The 19,503-nt window shown below is 53.4% G+C and overlaps 1 protein-coding gene across 7 annotated transcripts; it reads right to left on the bottom strand.

The window, feature by feature from the left end:
- Window positions 1-335: 335 nt before the first annotated feature.
- On the bottom strand, window positions 336-19,439 carry PLD3 (phospholipase D family member 3). Of its 7 annotated transcripts, none has more exons than XM_081108121.1 (13): window positions 19,360-19,439; window positions 14,291-14,416; window positions 8,572-8,662; window positions 8,409-8,483; window positions 8,182-8,324; window positions 7,546-7,729; window positions 6,064-6,184; window positions 5,843-5,970; window positions 4,261-4,461; window positions 2,253-2,392; window positions 1,499-1,664; window positions 909-1,008; window positions 336-829 (listed from the first exon to the last, which is right to left on the bottom strand). In XM_081108121.1, the coding sequence occupies exons 3-13, from the start codon at window positions 8,596-8,598 to the stop codon at window positions 642-644; spliced, it is 1,473 nt and encodes a 490-aa protein (XP_080964247.1). In that variant the 5' UTR covers window positions 8,599-8,662; window positions 14,291-14,416; window positions 19,360-19,439; the 3' UTR covers window positions 336-641. The 7 variants fall into 7 exon arrangements, with proteins under 7 accessions (XP_080964247.1, XP_080964246.1, XP_080964248.1 ...); XM_081108120.1 differs by having other exon boundaries at window positions 14,291-14,499; window positions 19,360-19,437; XM_081108122.1 differs by having other exon boundaries at window positions 14,291-14,430; window positions 19,360-19,434.
- Between the last annotated feature and the right edge of the window lie 64 nt (window positions 19,440-19,503).

Here is a 19,503-nt window from a genome sequence, read left to right as displayed (position 1 = left end):
GAGTGTGTGGCACACACTAACCCGTGCTGGCTACAGGACACTCAGCATACAGCAAGTATGCCGTCATACACTGCATGCTCAGCACATGCCAGCCCATGCCAGTTACACATGCCAGCTTGTGTGGTTACACGCTGAGAGCTCAGCACATGCTAAACTAGTGGGCCTCATGCTGTATGCTCAGCAATGGCAGGCCACCCCTGAAGACTCAGCACATGCCAATCACATGCTATGTGCTAGGTACATTCCAGCACATGTTAAAAGCTCAGTGTACATGCTCATGTCCCCCCCGATCCCGACGACACCCTGCCTCACACCACTCAGTCAGGCAGAGACTGTACAGACAAGTTGTTTACTTCTTATTAGAACCTGGGCCCTCTTTGCTCTGGGAACGGGAGGAGGCCGGGGGACTGGCCCAGCATGCATCCCCACTTCTTCTGGGGCTGACCCCTCCCCCAGCTCAGCTGGGATCTGGGGCCACAGCGTCAGGCCGCCGGGGGCGAAGGTAGAGGTGGGAGAGCAAGGGGGTCTGTGGAGCCACAACGGGACAGACAGAAGCAGGGCTACGGGGACAGGGACCACGGCCCAGGGCATCTGGGTGTGTGGGGGCCTTGAAGGCCTCAGCCTGTCTGCTGGGACAGGTCTCAGAGCAGGCGACAGGCATTGCCCACGCTGTCGGCTGAGGCGTCGAGGTCGTGGCTGTAAGGGGAGTCCCAGTCCCTCAGGAAAACAGCCTCCAGCTGGCTCCGCAGGCCGCCCTCCCCGTTCTGTGTCACCAGCAGCGAGGTGCCCGCCGTCTCTGTGAAGTAACTGCCAGACCAGTTGGAGGTTCCTACAGGGAGGGGGCAGAGTCAGGGCCTGTGGCAGTGCCTGGACCCCCTCCCAGCCCCCGGCGGTGCTCGGACACTCACCGATGTAGGCGGCACGCTCGGTCACCATGTACTTGTTGTGGTTCACTCGGGCATATGGGATCCGGGCCTGGGCCTTGTCCGCAGGGACCACAAAGAGTTTCTGGGGGGGAGGGGAGAATGGGAAGCTGTGGGAGGTGCAGTGGGTTAGAGACGCCCCCGGGTATGGGGTAGGGAACGGGGACAGGTCCGTAGGATTGGGGAATCCGTGAAAACCACAGGGCCAGAGCAGGGTCTGGAGGGGTGGCTTTCAGGCAACGCTGGCTGGGAGGCCCAATGACTTCATTTGCCACCGTTCCCTCTATAGTGACTCCCAGAGGGGCTCCTCTAGAATGGCCCCGTAGGCCGCACCTCAGATGTCCCATTTTCCAGACAGCCTTCCGTGACCCCTCAGGCTGGGGCAGGTGTGTCCTCTGGGCACTCCCATCCCACCCTCACCCTCCACCCTGCCCCCCCAAACCCGGGTCTCACGCATGGTCTCCCCGTCGCCGCGCGGCTCACTCTGGGCTGTCCGTTAGGAGAGCTCCACAAGCACTATGTGCCCGGGACTGCCCAGCACAGGGGCTGAGGAGTGGGTTGTGGCAGGTGCTTACCACCTGGATGTCGGAGTGGGTGTGGTTGTCACGCAGGGCGGCCAGGGAGAGCAGGAAGGCTCGCATGGACGGCTCAGAGTGACCCCAGCAGCTGACCAGCAGGCGCACCTTGATGCCCCGCTCGTAGGCAGCCCGTCGCAGCCCATCATCGATGGCAGGCCAGAACCTTGGGGCGGGGGTGCAGGGTACAGGGTGGCTTTATCCACAAGCCTCACTCTTAGCTTTATGGAGCTCGGCCTGGGCCCTGCCTCAGCTCTGAGAGCCCCCAAACCCTAAGACCACTCATCTCTGACTCCTGGTCCTGTTCCTGCCTCCTTAAATACCACATCCTTTACTCCCTGATTCTGGCTCCCCTTCCTGCCCCCCCACCCCGGCCTTTCCATCATCTTGTCTGCTGCTCTTACTACTTTCTCTGAGCCCCCCAACCCTGAAAACTCTTAGCCCCCCTTCTTTAGGCCCTCATCTGTCTCCAGCCCATGCTCCCTGCTTCCCACTCCAGAAATCCTGCACCCCCTGCCTCTGGCCTCCAGTCCCCATCTCACCCCCCTAACCCCAATATTCTCATCCTTTTCTCTGACCCCTCTGCCCTTGTCTGGAGCACCCAGGCCCCTCTCCTTGTTACCTCTGTCTTCTCTGCCTCTCCCCATCGTTTCCCCTCCATCTGTCCCCTTGCCTCGGCTCCACTGCCTGCTTTCTGGGCCCCTTCACTCCCTCTCCCACGCCAGCGGCTCCCTGTCCGCCCGCCCAGCAGTACCTGCGCGGGTGGGAGAACTCCATGGTGGGCAGGTAGTTCATGACTGCGATATAGATGAAACTCCGCGCGTTGTCCACCACATTGAGCAGAGCCTTCAAGTCTGGGGTGCGGCCACTCGGACACAGGGGTGGGGGTGCACTCTGGGGGCAAGGGGACAGCTAAGACGTGTGCCATGCCAGGGGTGCCATCACAATGGACCCGTGTACAGGCAGCTTGTCACTAGCCGGGTCCTGTGGTCTTGCTGAATCTGCAGCCTCCATGAAGGGGAAGGATGCTTATGACGTCCATTTCACAGGTGAGGAGACTGAGCCGCAGAGAGGGTAAGTGACTTGCCTGAGTCACACAGCTGATAAACAGAGCCATGATTTGAACCAGGCTGTCTGGTTCCAGAATTTATGCTCCAACCCAGTGGTTTAAGACAAAAGGTCCCCGATCCAGCACTAACAGCATCAACTGGGAACTTGTCAGAATTGCAAGTTTGTGGACCTCACTACACATGGCCTCCTGAATGAGGGTGCTGAGATGGAGCCCAGGAATCCGGTGATATAGCATTCCCGGTGGTGCTCTCTCTCTCTTTTTTAATTGATTTCAGAGAGGAAGGGAGAGGGAGAGAGAGATAGAAATATCAATGATGAGCTGCCTCCTGCACGCCCCCTTCTGGGGATTGAGCCCGCAACCCAGGCATATGCCTTGACCGGAATTGAACCTGGGACCCTTCAGTCCACAGGCCGATGCTCTACCCACTGAGCCAAACTGCTAGGGCACTCCCGCTGGTTCTGCTGCACGCTCAGGTGTGAGGCCTCTGCTCCAATCGCTTTCATCCCTGACTCACTCCCGGGCCCCCTGAGGGCACCCCTCGTGTGCCCACGCCACACCAGGCCCTTTACCCAGCTCTCTCCAGCCTCAGGACAGGTGAGCAAACTCAGGTTCTGAGAGGGGGAACCCTCAATTCCCTGTGGGAGACCACTGGAGTACAGGACCGCAGCATCCATACACCGTGTATGGCCCCCCCACAATGACTGGGCTTGGCCAGGTGACTTTTTTGGGGGGACTGAAGGGGATGAGGTTGGCCACCCCAACTGGTGAAAATATCAATAGCTAAAAAGAGCAGTGCCTTGCCCTAGACCAGTGATGGCGAACCTATGAACTCATTTTTTTGGTTGATTTTTCTTTGTTAAATGGCATTTAAATATATAAAATAAATATCAAAAATATAAGTCTTTGTTTTACTATGGTTGCGAATATCAAAACATTTCTATATGTGACACGGCACCAGAGTTAAGTTAGGGTTTTTCAAAATGCTGACACGCCGAGCTCAAAAGGTTCGCCATCACTGCCCTGGACAGTGTGGCTCAGTTGGTTGGAGAGCATCTCACGCACTGAAGGGTCCCAGGTTTGATTCTGCTCAAGGGCACGTACCTCGGTTGCAGGCTCAATCCCTGGTGTGCGGGAGGCAACCAATCGGTGTGTCTCTCTCACATCGATGTTTCTCTCTCTCTGTCTCTCCGTCTCCCTTCCACTCTCTCTAAAAAAAAATCAATGGAAAAATATCCTTGTATGAGAATTAACAAAACAAACTCCACAACAGCCCTGCCTTGTCTAGAGTGCTCAGCATCTGCCACAGAGACAGCCGGCGCTGCCCACAGAACTCCTGCAGCGACGGAAATGTGTCTGTGCCTGCACTGCCCTGAGGTGGCCGCTTGCTGCATGTGGCCACTGAGCACTTGGAATGTGGCTAGTGTGACTGAGGAACTGAACTTTCAGCTGGATTTAGGGCTAACGGGGAGGTATAGCTGGGTCCATGCAAGCCCTAAGCGGTTGTAAACATTTTCTAGATGAAATTGAGGCCTAGTGAGGTTGGGATACAGCCCAGGCCCCCGACTAAGCAGACTGAGCAGGAGTGAGGGCTAGTGGTCCGACCCCCTCCCACCAATCCCTGGGCAGGGCTGGATGAAGGCCGTGAGGGCATGTGGCCAGGGGTGAGAGGCCACGCTTCCTTCAGACTCACCGCCAGGTAGGCCAGAGCAGGGGTCCCGTTGAGGCAGATCTCCATTGGTGTCTTTTGATTGTAGAGGGTGTCATAGGACTGGGGCCAGGTTGACGGGATGGAGCTGCCCTCCTGGCCCAGGTACCAGTAGGCCTCAAAGATCTTGGTCAGGTCTTGGGCGAGACAACTGCAGTTGTACATGACCACGCCCAGCTCCTTGACCTGCGGGAGGGAAGTGCTGGGCCTGGGGTAGTGGCCTCATGTCCACAGCAGCCCCATTCCTTCCCACGCCCCTCAAAATCCCCTCTCCCTTCTTTTTTTTTTTTTTTTTAACATATATATATATATATTTTTTATTGATTTCAGAGGGGAAGGGAGAGGGAGAGAGAGACAGAAACACCAACGATGAGAGAGAATCATTGATTGGCTGCCTCCTGCACACCCACACTAGGGATTAAGCCCACAACCCAGACGCATGCCCTGACCAGGAATTGAACCATGACATCCTGGTTCATAGGTCGATGCTCAACCACTGAGCCACACCGGCTGGGCTCTCTCCCTTCTTTTTGCCCCTCAGCTCCCCCCAACCCCCAGATCTCCATTTAAAGCCCTGGGATGGGCATGAACTTGATTCAAGACTAATATCTTGACCGGAGTTAGCTGCCTCGAACAACCACTTCAAAAATACAACTAAAAGACTAATATCTTTAGTCAAATTTTTATGAAAATCAGTGTCACTCCAAAGCTCCAGGTTTCGTGAACCTTTGCATGTGCTATCACTTCTACCCTCCAATGAGGGAGCTCCTGCTTATTCTTAGGTTTCAGCTGATAGTTTCCTCCTCCAGGAAGCCTCCCCTGACTGCCCAGACTGCTTCAGGCATTCCTCTGAGCTCTCACGGTCCCTTGGGTTTCCCTCATCACTCTCTCTGGTGGCAAACCCATCTCCCCATTGGACTGGGAGGAAAGACAGCAGGGATGTCGCAGCCACAGCTGTATGTTCAGCATCTCCCCAAGGAAATGGTGAGATTAGGGACTGAGCAAATGATCACTGCCTGAGCTATGCCCTCTATCCTGTCTTGTGCTGGTTCCTACAGATCCTTCAGTTATCAGGTTAGTTAATGCCTCCTCTGAGAGCCCTTCTGATACCCCAGCTTGGGGCCCCCTTCCTGGCTCAGACCTCTCTGCTTGTGCTTCCCCCATCCCAGCCTTGACTCCTCTGGGCTGACACTACCTGGTGACTGGCCTGTCTCTGCACTGGGTAGTCCATCTGCTACCTCCGTGTTCCCAGCGTTACCCAGAGCAGAGCTGGGCTTAGAGGAGGCATCAGAGAATGAATAATGAAGCCCAAATGGGTGGACTGGGCCTTGAATGCCCTGGAGAGGGTCTGGCCGCTGTCACTGGGGACCAGAGGAAGCCCCAAGCTTCCATGACAGGTGGAGGGCAGTAGAGGGCTGGATTTGGGGACTTTCCTGGTAGAAAGTGGGAAGGAAGCCATTGAGGACTGGAGAGAGAACTCTGGGATTGAAGAGGGTGTAATTGGAGGCTGGGCACCTGTGGAGCGGGGAGTGGTCTGGAAAGGCGGGTGGGCAGGGTGCAGGCAGACCTGGGTGAGGGAGCGCCAGTCCATGTTGGCACTGCCGATGTAGAAGTGGGTCTGGTCCACCACCCAGAACTTGGTGTGCAGGACGCCATGGGTCAGCTTCTGCATGTCCACCATGCGAACCTGGGCACCTGCAACCGACAGGAGTGGGGGTCAGGGGCTGGCTTGGACAGCCCAGCCCAGCCCAGCCCAGCCCAGCCTGCACCCAGCTGCCCCCAACTCACCGCTCTGCAGCAGGGCTTGCAGGTCCGCCTGGGGCTGGGGCCCGCTGGGCTTGCTCACAGCGATGCGAACCTTCACACCTCGAGGTGCCAGGGTCTGGAGCTGCCGGAGGACTTCCTCACCCTTGGGAGGGGGAGGGGGAGGAGCAGAGCCTCTGAGGGGCTGGTCCAGCCAGCTCTCCCGCCCCACACAGCACCCCATGGGGTTGTTTTGATGCTGGGCTTCCAGATGAGATCAGGAGTGATCAGGCTTTACATTAGCCAGTATGCCCAGGGATGGCTTTATAGGTTAGGATATTAAAACCTTTACTTGTTTTAATAACTGGCCGCTCTGAGCTTCGTCAGGGCCTCCCTGCCACTCCCGTGCCATTCCAGGGACCTTCCCAAGATCCTACCTTGGAAGTGTCACTGCCTGGTACCACAGGGGCCTCCAGGCACTTTACAGGATACTGGGGGTTTGGCTTAGGCTGGGGGTCTGGGAAGGTACAGGTGAGGCTCGGTGATGCCAATAATAGTAATAGTAACAGCCCACGATTCCCTAGTTCCTACTTGAGAGGGGCCTGTTCCAAGCCCCTTCACGTCTGAACTCACTGAATTCTCACCACTCTCACTGAGGGGGCAAGTCTGAGTAACATCCCGAGGTGCAGATGAGGAAGCAGCGCTGGAGGATTCAGTGGTGAATCAGGACTCGAACCCAGGCTGTCTGCCTCCCAGGCCTGCGCTTGCGCTTTGAACCACTCCAGTGGGAGCAGCAAGGAGTGCGAGTACCTCTCATTTCTAACTTTTGTAATTTTTTTCAGGTAGTGCTTAAGGAGCCCCACAGTGTGAATAAATTTTAAGCCCATTTCTCACAGAAAGAGGCAGCAGAAAGAGAAAAAAAAGGGGAAACTTCTGTGATTTTCAACCAAGGGGTGATCCACCTAGACTGCTCCTTCCCAGACCTTGAAGCTTTATGGTTTTTAAGTTTGTCTGCAGACCAAAGAATATACTAATAACAAATGCTTATAAAGGGCTGACTGTGTCAGGCACCGCGCTATAATTTGCATGATTAGCCCGTTCCATCCTCCTAAGGGCTGGGTGCTATACACTGGCCCCATTCCACAGATGAGGAAACCGAAGCCTGAGAGTGGAAGTGACCTGCCCAAGGGAAGCGGCAGCCTGGCTAGAGGCTGGGCTGTTTCTCACTCGGCTCTTCCATTTCTTGGGGTGACAGGGTCGGGGCAGCTTGTGAGTAAGTGGCATCTGCCAGCCTACTCCCTCGTAACCAAACCCACACCCGACATTCAGAGGCCTACAGAGGACGGTGATAAACACCCCCGGTCCAGAGGGCCATGTGAAGACAGTTGCTTCCAAACACCTGTGTCCAACCCGTTGAATGAGACATGCCTACCTGTCTCCTGGGCTGCAGGAAAACCCCTTGCACCCTGACTCCTAATGCCTCCCACTGTCCCCTTGCTTCCCACCAGGGCCCGGGTTGCCAGGTACCTGCTGTGCAGAGGGCTCCTGAGTGTGGGTATCATTGTTGGTGAGGGTCCAGTAGAAGGAGGCGATGTCCAGGCTGCTGTGAGCCCGGGCGAGCAGGCCCAGCCAAGCCTGGCTGGTGGAGGGGTGGCTAGTGGAAGCCTCAGGGAAGTCCAGGCCCTCGGGGATACTCTCCACCAGCACTGCTCTGCGGGATGGGGGAGGGGCGGCTGGCATCAGGCATAGCAGACCCTGAGCCCACCTGTCTGCCCACCCAGGATGGAAGACTGTGTATTGTGCGTGCCTGTAGTCATGATTCTCTGAATTCATGCATCTGTCTACCTGGAGGTGTGAAAGGAAGGTGTGTATGTGGATGTCCGTGTGGATGCCTGTCCGCAGATGTGGACAGATGGTGCAGTGAGTGTCTGTGTGTGCCTGTCTCTTCACAGACCTGGACAGACGATGATGCTGTGGCTGCCATGGGAACAGTGTCGGGGATGGGGGTGGGCACGGAGGGAAGAACCGTGGTGCACTGCAATCACCTCACAGTCATGGGCACTGGCTGATGCTGAGGGCAGGCCCTTCCTGGTGTGTCTACGTGTCCCTCGCTTGTCAGGGCCTCTTCCCCCACCATCCCAGGCTCTCCACTTCCCCACTTACTCGCAGGGGTCATAGCAGGGTGCTGGGGGCTGGTTGGCTCCAAAGAGATGCAAGTCGCTGTATTCCCATAAGAACAGCTGAGTCATCAGGGCACCAAAACCCACAACAGCCAGGATGAGAACCAGCAGGACCCAGCGGGCTTTCTGTGGGAAGAGGCGGTCAGCCAGCCCAGGGGGCACAGCCCGGCCCATGCCTGAGACAGACCAAGGGTGGCCGTGGGCTCCTACCTTCTCGGCAGCCTTCCACGCCTCGATCTCATTCATGGGCAGCTCACTGACGGACTCCTCAGTAGGCAACTTCAGCTGGGGAACAAGGTGGTTTGGGGGTGACATGGGGGCCCCTACTCTCCCCTGTGCCCAGTCCCTCCCCGCTGGGGCCCCATCCACCTACCTCCTGATACATCAGTTTAGGCTTCATCTTGCCAGGCAGCCGGGGGCACGCAGAGTGCAGGTAGGAAAGTGGGTGTATCAGGGTCTCCAAACTGTGGGAGCAAAAGCTGGCACTGTGTGGGGGTGTTCTGGGCTTTTGGATGACACCACACAAGGCGGATGAGTCTTGGGGCTCACGGGATCCACTGGGTTCTGTCCATGATCACGGGGGTCAATGGCACGGAGCCCGCCAGCCCAAAAGGAGGAAGCTGACCGCTGGTCAGCAGGGATTTCGAAATCCCTCAAGCTCTAACGCCTCTGCTCTCTTCCCAACGACATGCGGTAGCCGCCCTTTCTGTGCCCGCTCTGCCACCCACCAGCACCCTGCCTTCTCTGAGCGCTAATCTCGACATTCCCAGAGACAGCTTCGGATGGGGTCAGCTCGGCGGAGCCCCAAACCTCTGCGCCTGGCTCTCCTAGCCAGGGGGCACTTTCCAGGTGCCTCCCCCGTTCTGCCGCCAGGTACCCACCAGCCAGCGCAGGCCGGGAGCCCAGGACCATCCTGGGCCCCCCGCCAGCCCCCAGCCCATCCCCCCAGCCCGCCTCCCCTCCCCTACCCCGGAGGGGCCTCGGCTTCGGTCGGCAAGCTGCAGCTGCTACTCCGCGGGGCCCCAGCTTCTGCCCCAACAGGCTGAACTGGGGCGAGTGGAAGGCGGGGGCAGGACCGAGGAGGCTCCGCCTGTGCAGCAGGGAGTCTGCGCAGGGACCGGGGGCCGGGCCCCCAGGTATGGTCCCGCCTACCTGGCCGGGCGGGGAGAGTGCATGGGGGGCGGATGGACTCTGCTGCACCGACCCCAGGGCCACCCGTGCACGCCAGGGAAGCCACAGGTAAAGAAAAAGGACCCCGCGTCCCCGCCGGGGCTGGGCTGGTTAGAACCTCCTGCCGCCCAGCGAAGAGGCTGCGGTCTGATCCCGCAGGGGGCGCTGTGGAGGCGGCCGAGGGATGTTTCTCCGCCTCTAGAATCGGTGAGAAACGCACTCCCGGGTGAGAATTTAAAAAAGACACCGCCCCCCCCCCCCCATCTTTTCTCTCTACAAACCTTGTGAAGTTTGGTGCCACGGGCATGCATTGCCTAATCAAACATAAATACATAAGATAATGTTTTAAAAACTTATAAAATACAATGGAGATATCAAAGTTGAGTGACAGCCCACGCTCTGGGTGGGAAGAGCAGGGCGGGGAAAGGAGACGGTGGGTTTTCTGTTGGAGTCTATTTCACTTGATTTATCATTTTTTTAAAAGCCAACTGATAGGGATTTTTAAAAATTTTGTTTCTGAATCCAGGCTCCGGCTCGCGGATAGGCTGGGTTCCCACCTCTCAGGCTCCTGTCTCCCAGGGAGATATAAATTGGAGAACCCTTCCCCGCCCACTTCTGTCAGTGAATGGGGGGCAGGACCCCCTCCCCCCAGCCAGGCAGGAAGTTAACAGATAAATGCAGAAAAGCATATTTTTGAGAGAAGAGCGTCAGAAGTGGTTGCTTTGAGAGTGGGACTTGGGGGTGGGTTAGAATTGCATTTTAATATATTTGTATTTTCAGGATCCCAGGCTGGGGAAGGTAGAGCTCAGCTAGACCCATCCTCTCATTGCAGGGAGACAAATGGAGACGGGGCAAATGGATCCAGCAAGAACTGGCAACAGACCACGGTATCCTGAGATCACCAGAGCAGAAGATAGCAAGGAGACAACAGTCTTAGAGGTGGTTGGTAGCAGGGTTTCAGGGTGGGGGAAGGAGGTATGGGGCAGGAAACAACTTTTGCCGCTTTTGTTTTTTTGTTAACCCTCGCCTGAGGATATTTTTTCCATTGCTTTTCAGAGAGAGTGGAGGGGAGGGAGGGAGTGGGAAAAGAGAGAAACATTGATGTGAGAGACACATGGACTGGTTGCCTCCTGCATGAGCCCCCATCAGGGGCTGGGAGCGAACCCACAAACCAGGTAGGTGGTTTGACCCTGAATCTGAACCCATGACCCTTTGGTCCTTGGGCTGACACTCTAACCATTGAGCACACCAGCCAGGACTTGCCGTTTATTTATTTGCAAAGGCCTTGGTGAGAAATGTATTAAGATTAAGGGGTTGGAACAGCAGATGTGAAATTAGGAAAGCTGAGATGAACAAGAGCAAAACTGAGGGAGCAGTGAGGCTTGGAGAGGTGAGGGACAGGACTGAACACACTGAGCCGGGGAACCGGGACACTGATAATAAACCGAAAATAGGAAGAAAATAGAGGGAGTTCACTGAAAGGTTAGTGACCTTTTGGCTTTCAAATTCTACTAGTATAGTGATTACAGGGACTGTAATGAGGGGGTTAGTTGTAACTTCTGTTGTACTTTCATCAAAGCAAAACACTAGTACTGGAGAAGTGGGTTCCATATATGAGGATTCATGTATGCGCCTCCACACTTATGTGACCGTATGACCTTGAAAAATGACAATGCAATTGTGCCTTAGTTTCTCCATCTGCAAAATGGGCATGGTAACAATAACACTTTTCATAAGGTTGTTCATGAATTTTACACATATTTATTCAGTACCTGTGTACTTGGTATTGTTTTAGGCTCTGGGGATAATGCTGTGAACAAAACAGACATGAGGAAAGACAGACAAAAAGCAAAATAAGTAAATTATAGTAATAAGTACTATAGAAAATCAGGAAAGAGGGATAGGGGTAAGGGTGGGGTTGGGGTTGTTTGCAATTTTAATTAAGTCAGAGAAGGCCTCTCAGAGAAGGAGCTACATGGACTTCCTGAGGGAAGTGCTCCAAGCAGAGGGAAGGCCAGTGCGTCTTTAGCACAGTAGGCACGCAGGAGAGGGAGAGATGAGTCTGGGAGGTGACAGGAGCAGGTCATACAGGGTTACCTGGACCATGGTGAAGACAGGGCCTGAGCAGAGGAGGGTTCTGCCTTTGGTGTTGTAGTGGGTTGAATTGTGGCCTCAAAAAAGATATATCTGGCCAGAACCGGTTTGGCTCAGTGGATGGAGCGTCGGCCTGCGGACTGAAGGGTCCCAGGTTCGATTCCGGTCAAGGGCATGTACCTGGGTTGCGGGCATATCCCCAGTGGGAGATGTGCAGGAGGCGGCTGATCGATGTTTCTCTCTCATCGATGTTTCTGGCTCTCTGTCTCTCTCCCTTCCTCTCTGTAAAAAATCAATAAAATATATTTTTAAAAAAAAGAAAAGAAAAAAAAAGATATATCTGGCCGAAACCGGTTTGGCTCAGTGGATAGAGCGTCGGCCTGCGGACTGAAAGGTCCCGGGTTCGATTCCGGTCAAGGGCATGTACCTGGGTTGCGGGCACTTCCCCAGTGGGGGATGTGCAGGAGGCAGCTGATTGATGTTTCTTTCTCATCGATGTTTCTAACTCTCTATCTCTCTCCCTTCCTCTCTGTAAAAAATCAATAAAATATATTTAAAAAAAAAAGATATATCTGATGTGGGCATTACCCCTGGAACTTGTGAATGTGACATCTACAAAAAGGGTCCTTACAGAGAACAGACTGATGGTTGCCAGAGGGTAGGTGAAAAGGTGAAGGGATTATGAAGTACATATTGGGCCCTGGCCAGTGTGGCTGATTAGTGGCAGTCTGTGCACAGAAGTGTCTCTCTCACATTGATGTTTCTCTCTCTCCCCCTCCCTCCCTTCCACTCTCTCTAAAAATCAATGGGAAAAATATCCTCCAGTGAGGATTAACAAACAAACAAAAAGAAGTACAAATTGGTAGTAACAGAATAGTCACGGCGAGGTCAAGCACAGCATAGGGAATACGGTCAGTGACATTGTAATAACTGCATGATGCCAGGTGGGGACTGGAAATATCAGGGGAACACGTGATCAAGTATATGGTTGTCTAACCACTATGCTGTACACCTGAAACTAACACAAAATAATATTAAATGTAAACTGTAATTGAAAAATAAAATTTAAATTAAAAGAAAAAAAAGTCTTTGCAGATCTGATCGAATAAAGGATTATCTGGGTGGGCCCTAAATCGAAGGACAAGTGTCTCTGAGAGACAGAAGACATTGGAGTGATGTAGCCGTAAACCCAGATATGCCTTGAGCCACCAGATTCTGGGAGAGCCAGGGAATAGATCTCCCCTAGAGCCTCTGGGGGGTGGGGGGGCCATGGTCTTGCTAACACCTTCATTTTGGAGTTCTAGCCTCCAGAATTGTGAGAAGAAACTTCTGTTGTTTTAAACCACCCCGATTGTGGTAACCTGTTAAGGCCACATGGGCAACTGGTGTGGTTTGCAGGTTCCCCCTGGCTGTGTGGTGAGCAGACCTGGGGAAGGGGGTACAGGAGCTGGAGCAGGGAGACCAGGGTGGGGACAGCCACTAGGAGAAGATTGGATGGAGTCTGGTTACATTTTAAAGGTGGAGCTGATGGGATCTCTAATCCAATTGGATGCAGAATCCAGGTAAAGGACGGAGTTGAGGATGACTCCAGGGGTTTGAGCCTGAGCAACTCAAGGATGGAGATGCTAGTAGCTGAGCTAGGGAAGATTAAGGAGGAGCAAATTTGAGGAAAAGAGCAGGAATAAAGAATGAATGGCCCTAGCTGGTTTGGCTCAGTGGATAGAGCATCAGCCTGCGGACTTAAGGGTCCCAGGTTGGATTCCAGTCAAGGGCACATGCTATCTCTCTCTCCCTCTCCCTTCCTCTCTGAAATCAATAAAAATACATTAAAAAACAACTATCCAGGTGGATCCTTCAAACTAAAGGATTAATACATCTCAAGCGCACAGAATGGGCATGTAAGAGGCTCTGAATAAATGTGATGTGTCAAGGCTAACAGCCAAAAAAAAGAAGAAAAAGAAAGAAAAGAAAAAAGGCATCATTACTACCCCCAACCCCAGCCAAGGTGGTTGCAGTTCAGTTGCTATTTAATTTTTAAAATGCACATAGGACGTCTATGGAGATTAAAATATGAGGCTCGGGCTCCTAGCTGGAGTGCCCTCCCCGCTAATTCTAGTCTTCAGAAAAGGACTGTGAGTTCAGCTGGAGAAGTATCCGGTGCTCCCACCCCAGGTCCCAGGGGGAGCAGGCAGGATGGAACTGAAGGGCTGGAGCAGCAGGGCTCCCAGCCAGGCTGGCGGGTGCTGGCATTGTCCTCAGCTGGTCTCCTGTGTTCCCAGGTTCCTAGAAGCCCCCACGGGCTCCAGTGCAATGATCAGGCTGGTCCTTATGCTCCCCTTCCTTGCACCTCTCCAGCCCATGGAATGTCCTGTCCCCTTGACCTGTGCCCTCCCTGCTTGTGTGACACCACAGACCGCAGGAAAGGAGGAAGCAAAACCCACAAGGCTTTTGAGACACATCGGTACAGCTCCCCGAACACTCCACTCCTGGGTGAGGGGGTGGGGTTGGGAAGATTTGGCCCCTCCTCCACAGCTTTGGATTGGAGAGTCTAGGGTTCTAATCCCACACTGTCACTTCCTTTGGGAGTCACCTCAGGCTTGGGGCTTTACTTCTCTGAGCCCTGCTGGCCTCATCTATAAAATCATCTTACAGTTTTAGACACTGTCTGGGGCACAGTGGCTGGGGGATCTCCAAATGGTATATGGGGGTGGATCTCAAAGTCCCAGAGCCCCGCATCCAGGTCTCAGCTCCCTGTGTCGCTGGGAAAAGAGGCTCCCTTCTCTGAGCCTTACTTTCATTCTCAGACAGTGAGCCACTTATATACCAACCTCACATTTGCTGGGAAGTCAATGAATCCATCCACGGCAGGCAGGTAGCACAGCACACTTCCGATACAAGCTGGCTGGTGAGAACTGTATGTCCCCTATTTGATCACAGATAATCTTGTGTGTCCCCTGAAAAACGAAGTCTGTGTCTGGTTTATTCCTCTGCCCCCGCTCCCTGCCAATGCCCAGCATACTGTACACTCAAGAAATGTCTGTTAAAAACAGAAGAAATGGAGTAGAATGGAAATCTCTGAGAAAGGATTTTCTTAGCTGTCTCTCTAGACCTTGTGACACTTTTTTATAAACAGTGATAACCAGCTTGTGTTCTAAGCCCAGAACAGGTGGAGTAGGAGCAGGTCATGGCATCTCAACCTGAGAGTAAAATTCAAGGTTGATTCAAGGTTGAGTGCAAAGGAGAGTGGGGGCCGCTCAGCTGCTGAAGCGCAGGTGGAGCCCGGACAGGCCACACGCCAGGAAGCACCCACAAACCCATGGACCTCCCATGTGGCTCAAACTGAAATGTTCTCGTGTTTAAAGGAGCCAATTTCCCCCTGATCCTGCAGACCTCTTTGGACTGAACAATCAACTGTCTGTGGTTAAGTCTACAGAAAACAAAACAGAGCTTTGGTTTTGTAACTTTTTTGTTTTTGTTTTTAGCAGAATCTTTATTTCAAAAGACTCCTCCCTAGAAGGTGCCGGCCTGAAAAACAATTAAATAGGTCAAAATAAAACAAATAAAACCCATCATGAATGGGGAATACTTCTGATTTGGAATTCAAAGTCTAAGCTGTCCCCTCCCTGTTAAAAGCCCCTCTGTGGGTTCCCACTGCCTTCAGGACAAAGTGCCATGCCCTCTAGGGACCCCACCTTTACAGATTCAGGTCCCCTTTCTGACACCAAAGCCATCTCCAACTCTCACCTCCTCCCTGAACTCTAGTCTGGAAGTCTCATGGCCTTCTAGATACCTCCCTCAAGGTGTCCCCAATCCCCTTACACCCGCTATGTCCCCAAGTCCCCTTAGCATCTCTCCCAAATCTGCTCCTCCTCTGCGCCCCCATTTCAAGGACAGCCGTCCTGCCCATCCTTCAGGTCTCATCCTGTGTGCCAGCTCCTCCAGAAATCCCTCCCTGACTCCGAGGGAGCCCTGGGCTGCGTCCTAGACCCCCCATGTGTCTACTTGGCCTCCTGAGGTCTCTCACCCACCCCTATCTCTCCCACCCCCCTCCCTTATCGCTCCCATGGCTTCAACCTGGACTCTCTGGCCACCTCCTTTCCAGCCTTCACTCAACCCTTCCAATCCCCCTCCGAGTTTGACTTGCCTTCCACCCCCACTCAAAAACTCCCCGTGGGCCCCAGTGTCCTCACTGTGGATCTGATCCTGAACGATCTTCCCTAATATCTTACTCTCACCATCCTTGATGACCCAGCCATTTTTAATATCTTTCGGTTCCTTGAACTGAAACCACTTTTACCGCCAACCCTCCCACAGCTTCTCCTTTCATCTTGCTCACGCGTATCAACTAGAGTCCCATCTATTCCAGGAAGCTCTCCCTCACCCCCTAGTTGGTTCAGGTATCCCTTTTGGGCTCTGACAGTCCCCCGAGGTTCTCCATCCTAGCCCTGACCACTCTGGGCCGTCACTGCCTGGTGATGGAACTGTCTCCCACTGGACTGTGAAACCTACGAGGGCAGACCGAGGCTGTCTCAGTCACGTTTATGTCCCCATTACCACCCAACACAGGGAGAGTACATGGCAGGTGCTCAGTGGCCAGCTCACTCATCTAGTTATTCAACTTGTATTTATTCAGTGACTACCTGCTGACAAGCCCTGTCTAGAAATTGAAAATACAGCATAGAACAGAAACAAAATCCCTGGTAAAGATGGCATTTGGGGGCGGAGGGGGCGGGAGTGAAACAACAGATAAATGAGTGAAACATAAAATGTGTCTTGGAGAAAAAGAAAGCAGGGGAGGAGGATGGTGGTATTACAACAGAAAATGGTGGATATCTGAATTCAAAAATAACACAGCTTATCTGGGGGGAAAAGCATTACTAGCCCTGGTTTTTAGATGCACGGCAGGGCTCAGGGAAATGACTACCTAGGTTGCGTAGTGTCGGTTTGTTGGCCCGGAATTTGAACAGAGCTCAGTTCTGCTCCAGGATACTACACTGACAAACCAACTCATGGGCAGCGAAGAAGCAGACTGTCTTTTCCTTGCAGCTCCAAGGGAGGCCTGCGCCTGTGAAAGTGCTGGATGTGGGGCTAGAACAGGGGTGGGCAAACTTTTTGACTCGAGGGCCACAATGGGTTCTTAAACTGGACCGAAGGGCTGGAACAAAAGCATGGATGGAGTGTGTGTGTGAACTAATATAAATTCAAAGTAAACATCATTACATAAAAGGGTACGGTCTTTTTTTTTTTTTAGTTTTATTCATTTCAAACGGGCCGGATCCGGCCCGCGGGCCGTAGTTTGCTCATGGCTGGGCTAGAAGGTAGGGTTCCTTATGTTTATCAAGCCAGACACTGATCTAAGCAGTTTATACATTTAATTCTTTTTTTTTTAAAAGCCCCATTTAACAGATAAGGGAACTAAAGACCCAGAGAGATTAAGTCATTGGCACACAACCAGGAAACAGTGGAGCCAGGATTTGACCTCAATCTGCCTCAGGCCCAAGGGGTGGACAGGTGCCTCTCCTGTTGTTTACTATCTGCAGTTCTGTAGGTGCCCTCCCCTCCCCCCTCCCCAACAGCAGATGAACCCAGAAATGGCTTTGGCCTTTCAAAAACTACCAATATCCCTTCCCCTCCCAATCTTTGAGGGGGACATTTGAAGCGTCCTCCAAATAGAAAGGATATATGAGTGCAGCTTTAAGAAGAGGACTCTGGCTCTCCTTCCAACCAGGCTGCTCTTGCCGATCCATCCTTGGTACTTTGCCGCTGCTTTGGGTCACATTATGTCACATCAAATGGTGTCCCTCTGCTCCACCAAATCCTCCAGTGGCTCGCGCCCACCTCACTCAGAGCCAAGCTGATGGGCCCTCAGCACTCCACCGACCTCATCCTCCAGCCCTCTCCTCCCTCACTGGCCTCCTTGCTACTCCTTAAATATTCCATGTTCTCCCCTCAGGGCCTTTGTATTTGCTGTTCTCTCTGCCTTAAGGGAGAGCCACAGCACTCTCCCTTAATCCGGGTCTTTGTTCAAACACCACCATATCAGAAAACCTTTTCTGCCCACCTTATTTAAAACTACAACCTTTATCGTGCAGTCCCCACCCCCCCCCTCCTAAAACATCCTACAATCTACTTCCCTGTTTCTAATTGTCTCTTGTCCCTGCTAGATTGTAAACTCCATGGGGCCAGAGATCTCTAGGTTCGTTCACTGATGTGTGCCCAGTGCCTAGCACAGGGTTGGGCATGTAGAACGTGCTTTCCGAATAGTTGCTGAGTGAATAACTTGTTTTCATTCCCGTGTTGCAGGAATGAACTGAGGCACAGGCACATTAAGCTATCTGCCAGGTCATGCAACTATTTAAGTACGATACGCTAGAATCGCCCGACCGGCATGGCTCCGTGGTGGAGTGTCCACCTATGAGCCAGGAGATCACAGTTTGATTCCCGGTCAGGGCACACGCCCTAGGTTTCGGGCTCAATCCTCAGTAGGGGGCATACAAGAGGCAGCCAATCAATGATTCTCCCTCACCACTGATGTTTCTATCTCTCTCCCTTCTCTAAAATAAAAAAATATATATATATTAAAAAAAATAAATGCTAGAATCAAGATTGGAACCAGGGTGTCGCAGATCCCAGGGACACACTGCTAGCCACTGTCCTACCTCACGCAGACAAGCTGACTAAATAAGATACTTACCATTCCACCTGGGGACTCAGGGTTGCTGATGTTTGACTGAGGTGTGGTGGGACCTGCCTCATCTCTCTGTATCCTCAATTCTAGAAGTCAAGGGAGGTCTGGGTCTAAGCTTCCTCTAGTCTCCCCCCCCCCCACTCCCCACCCCCTCCTCAACTCACACCACTGTACCAGCTAAATGCTCTCATTTTTTGGGTAGCGATCACTCAGTCCAACAAGGTAAAGAGATAAGGATTAACTATTTACGTGAGCAAGATTCGTGATGGCTGATGGGCCACCCCCTCAAGTGTGGTGCTGTGGCAGACGTGAGGACAATGTGGAGATCGTGATGTGGGGTGGCTGCCATGGCAGAGGGTATCACGCATGGTATACGGTGTGTGACTGACGCCATAGCAATGATGAAGAGGTGGGGGCAGGGAAAGAGCAACAGTGAGGAGGTGATGAAGGTGATTGGACGAGGGTGAGAGTGACATGGTTACTAACAATATTAGCCCAAATCACCATGTCAAGCTGGACATAACACAAGAATAAACTGGCAGAATCCCCCCAATCACCCCTGATGTAGGTGTCCTGTGTGCATTTCATAGAGGAGGAAGCTTGGATTGCAAAGGTGTGACTGGTAGCCAAGGTTACCCAGAAGTTTAGTGGGGGAGCTGGATTCTGGCTCTACCCCGCATGGTGGTGAGTATGTGACACGGGCAAATGCTGGAGATGTGGAGGGAAAGAACCCTGTAAGGCAGCGCTGCTCCTTGCGGGGAAAACCAGAAGCATGAGGCACGGACGGTGACAGCTAGAGGAGCAAACGTGACATGGGAGAGATGGTGACACAGGGGCGAGGATAACACAGGGGAACATGAACGCGATTTAAGGTGACGGTGACAGGAGACGTGCGAAGGTGACACGGGTGTATGATGACAGTTTAGCTGGCGACATAAGAAGCCGATGGCGACTACAAGGCACAACTGTGCGCTATGGTGGCAATGGGCGCTTAAAGGGGACAACAGCGAGTTAAGGGGGTTGATGGCGACAGAAGGAAGGTGATAGCGACAGAGGGGGAATGGTGACAATTTAAGCGGGATGCGACGTAAGGGAGGAATGGCGATATAAAAGGACCGAGAACAACATAAGGGTAGAGACGCATTACCGACACGAGGTGACAACACAAGGAGGGCAGCGGAGGCGCCGCGCCCCCAGATCGCACAGTACCTGCACTGCCCGCTCCCACTCCAGCACCCAGCCGGGCACGAACCCTCGGTATTGGAGCTGGGCCCCCACCCCCGCTGTGCGCAGGCGCACTCTGGCTGGAATGCGGGTCAGCGTGGGCCTCGCTTGTGGGTTTCTGATTGGCCA

The sequence above is a fragment of the Myotis nattereri genome (genome assembly GCF_964212035.1).
Source record: "Myotis nattereri genome assembly, chromosome: 15".
Taxonomy (NCBI): Eukaryota; Metazoa; Chordata; class Mammalia; order Chiroptera; family Vespertilionidae; genus Myotis; species Myotis nattereri.
Note: the sequence above shows the minus strand (reverse complement) of the source record. Positions and strands in the feature narration are given on the sequence as shown.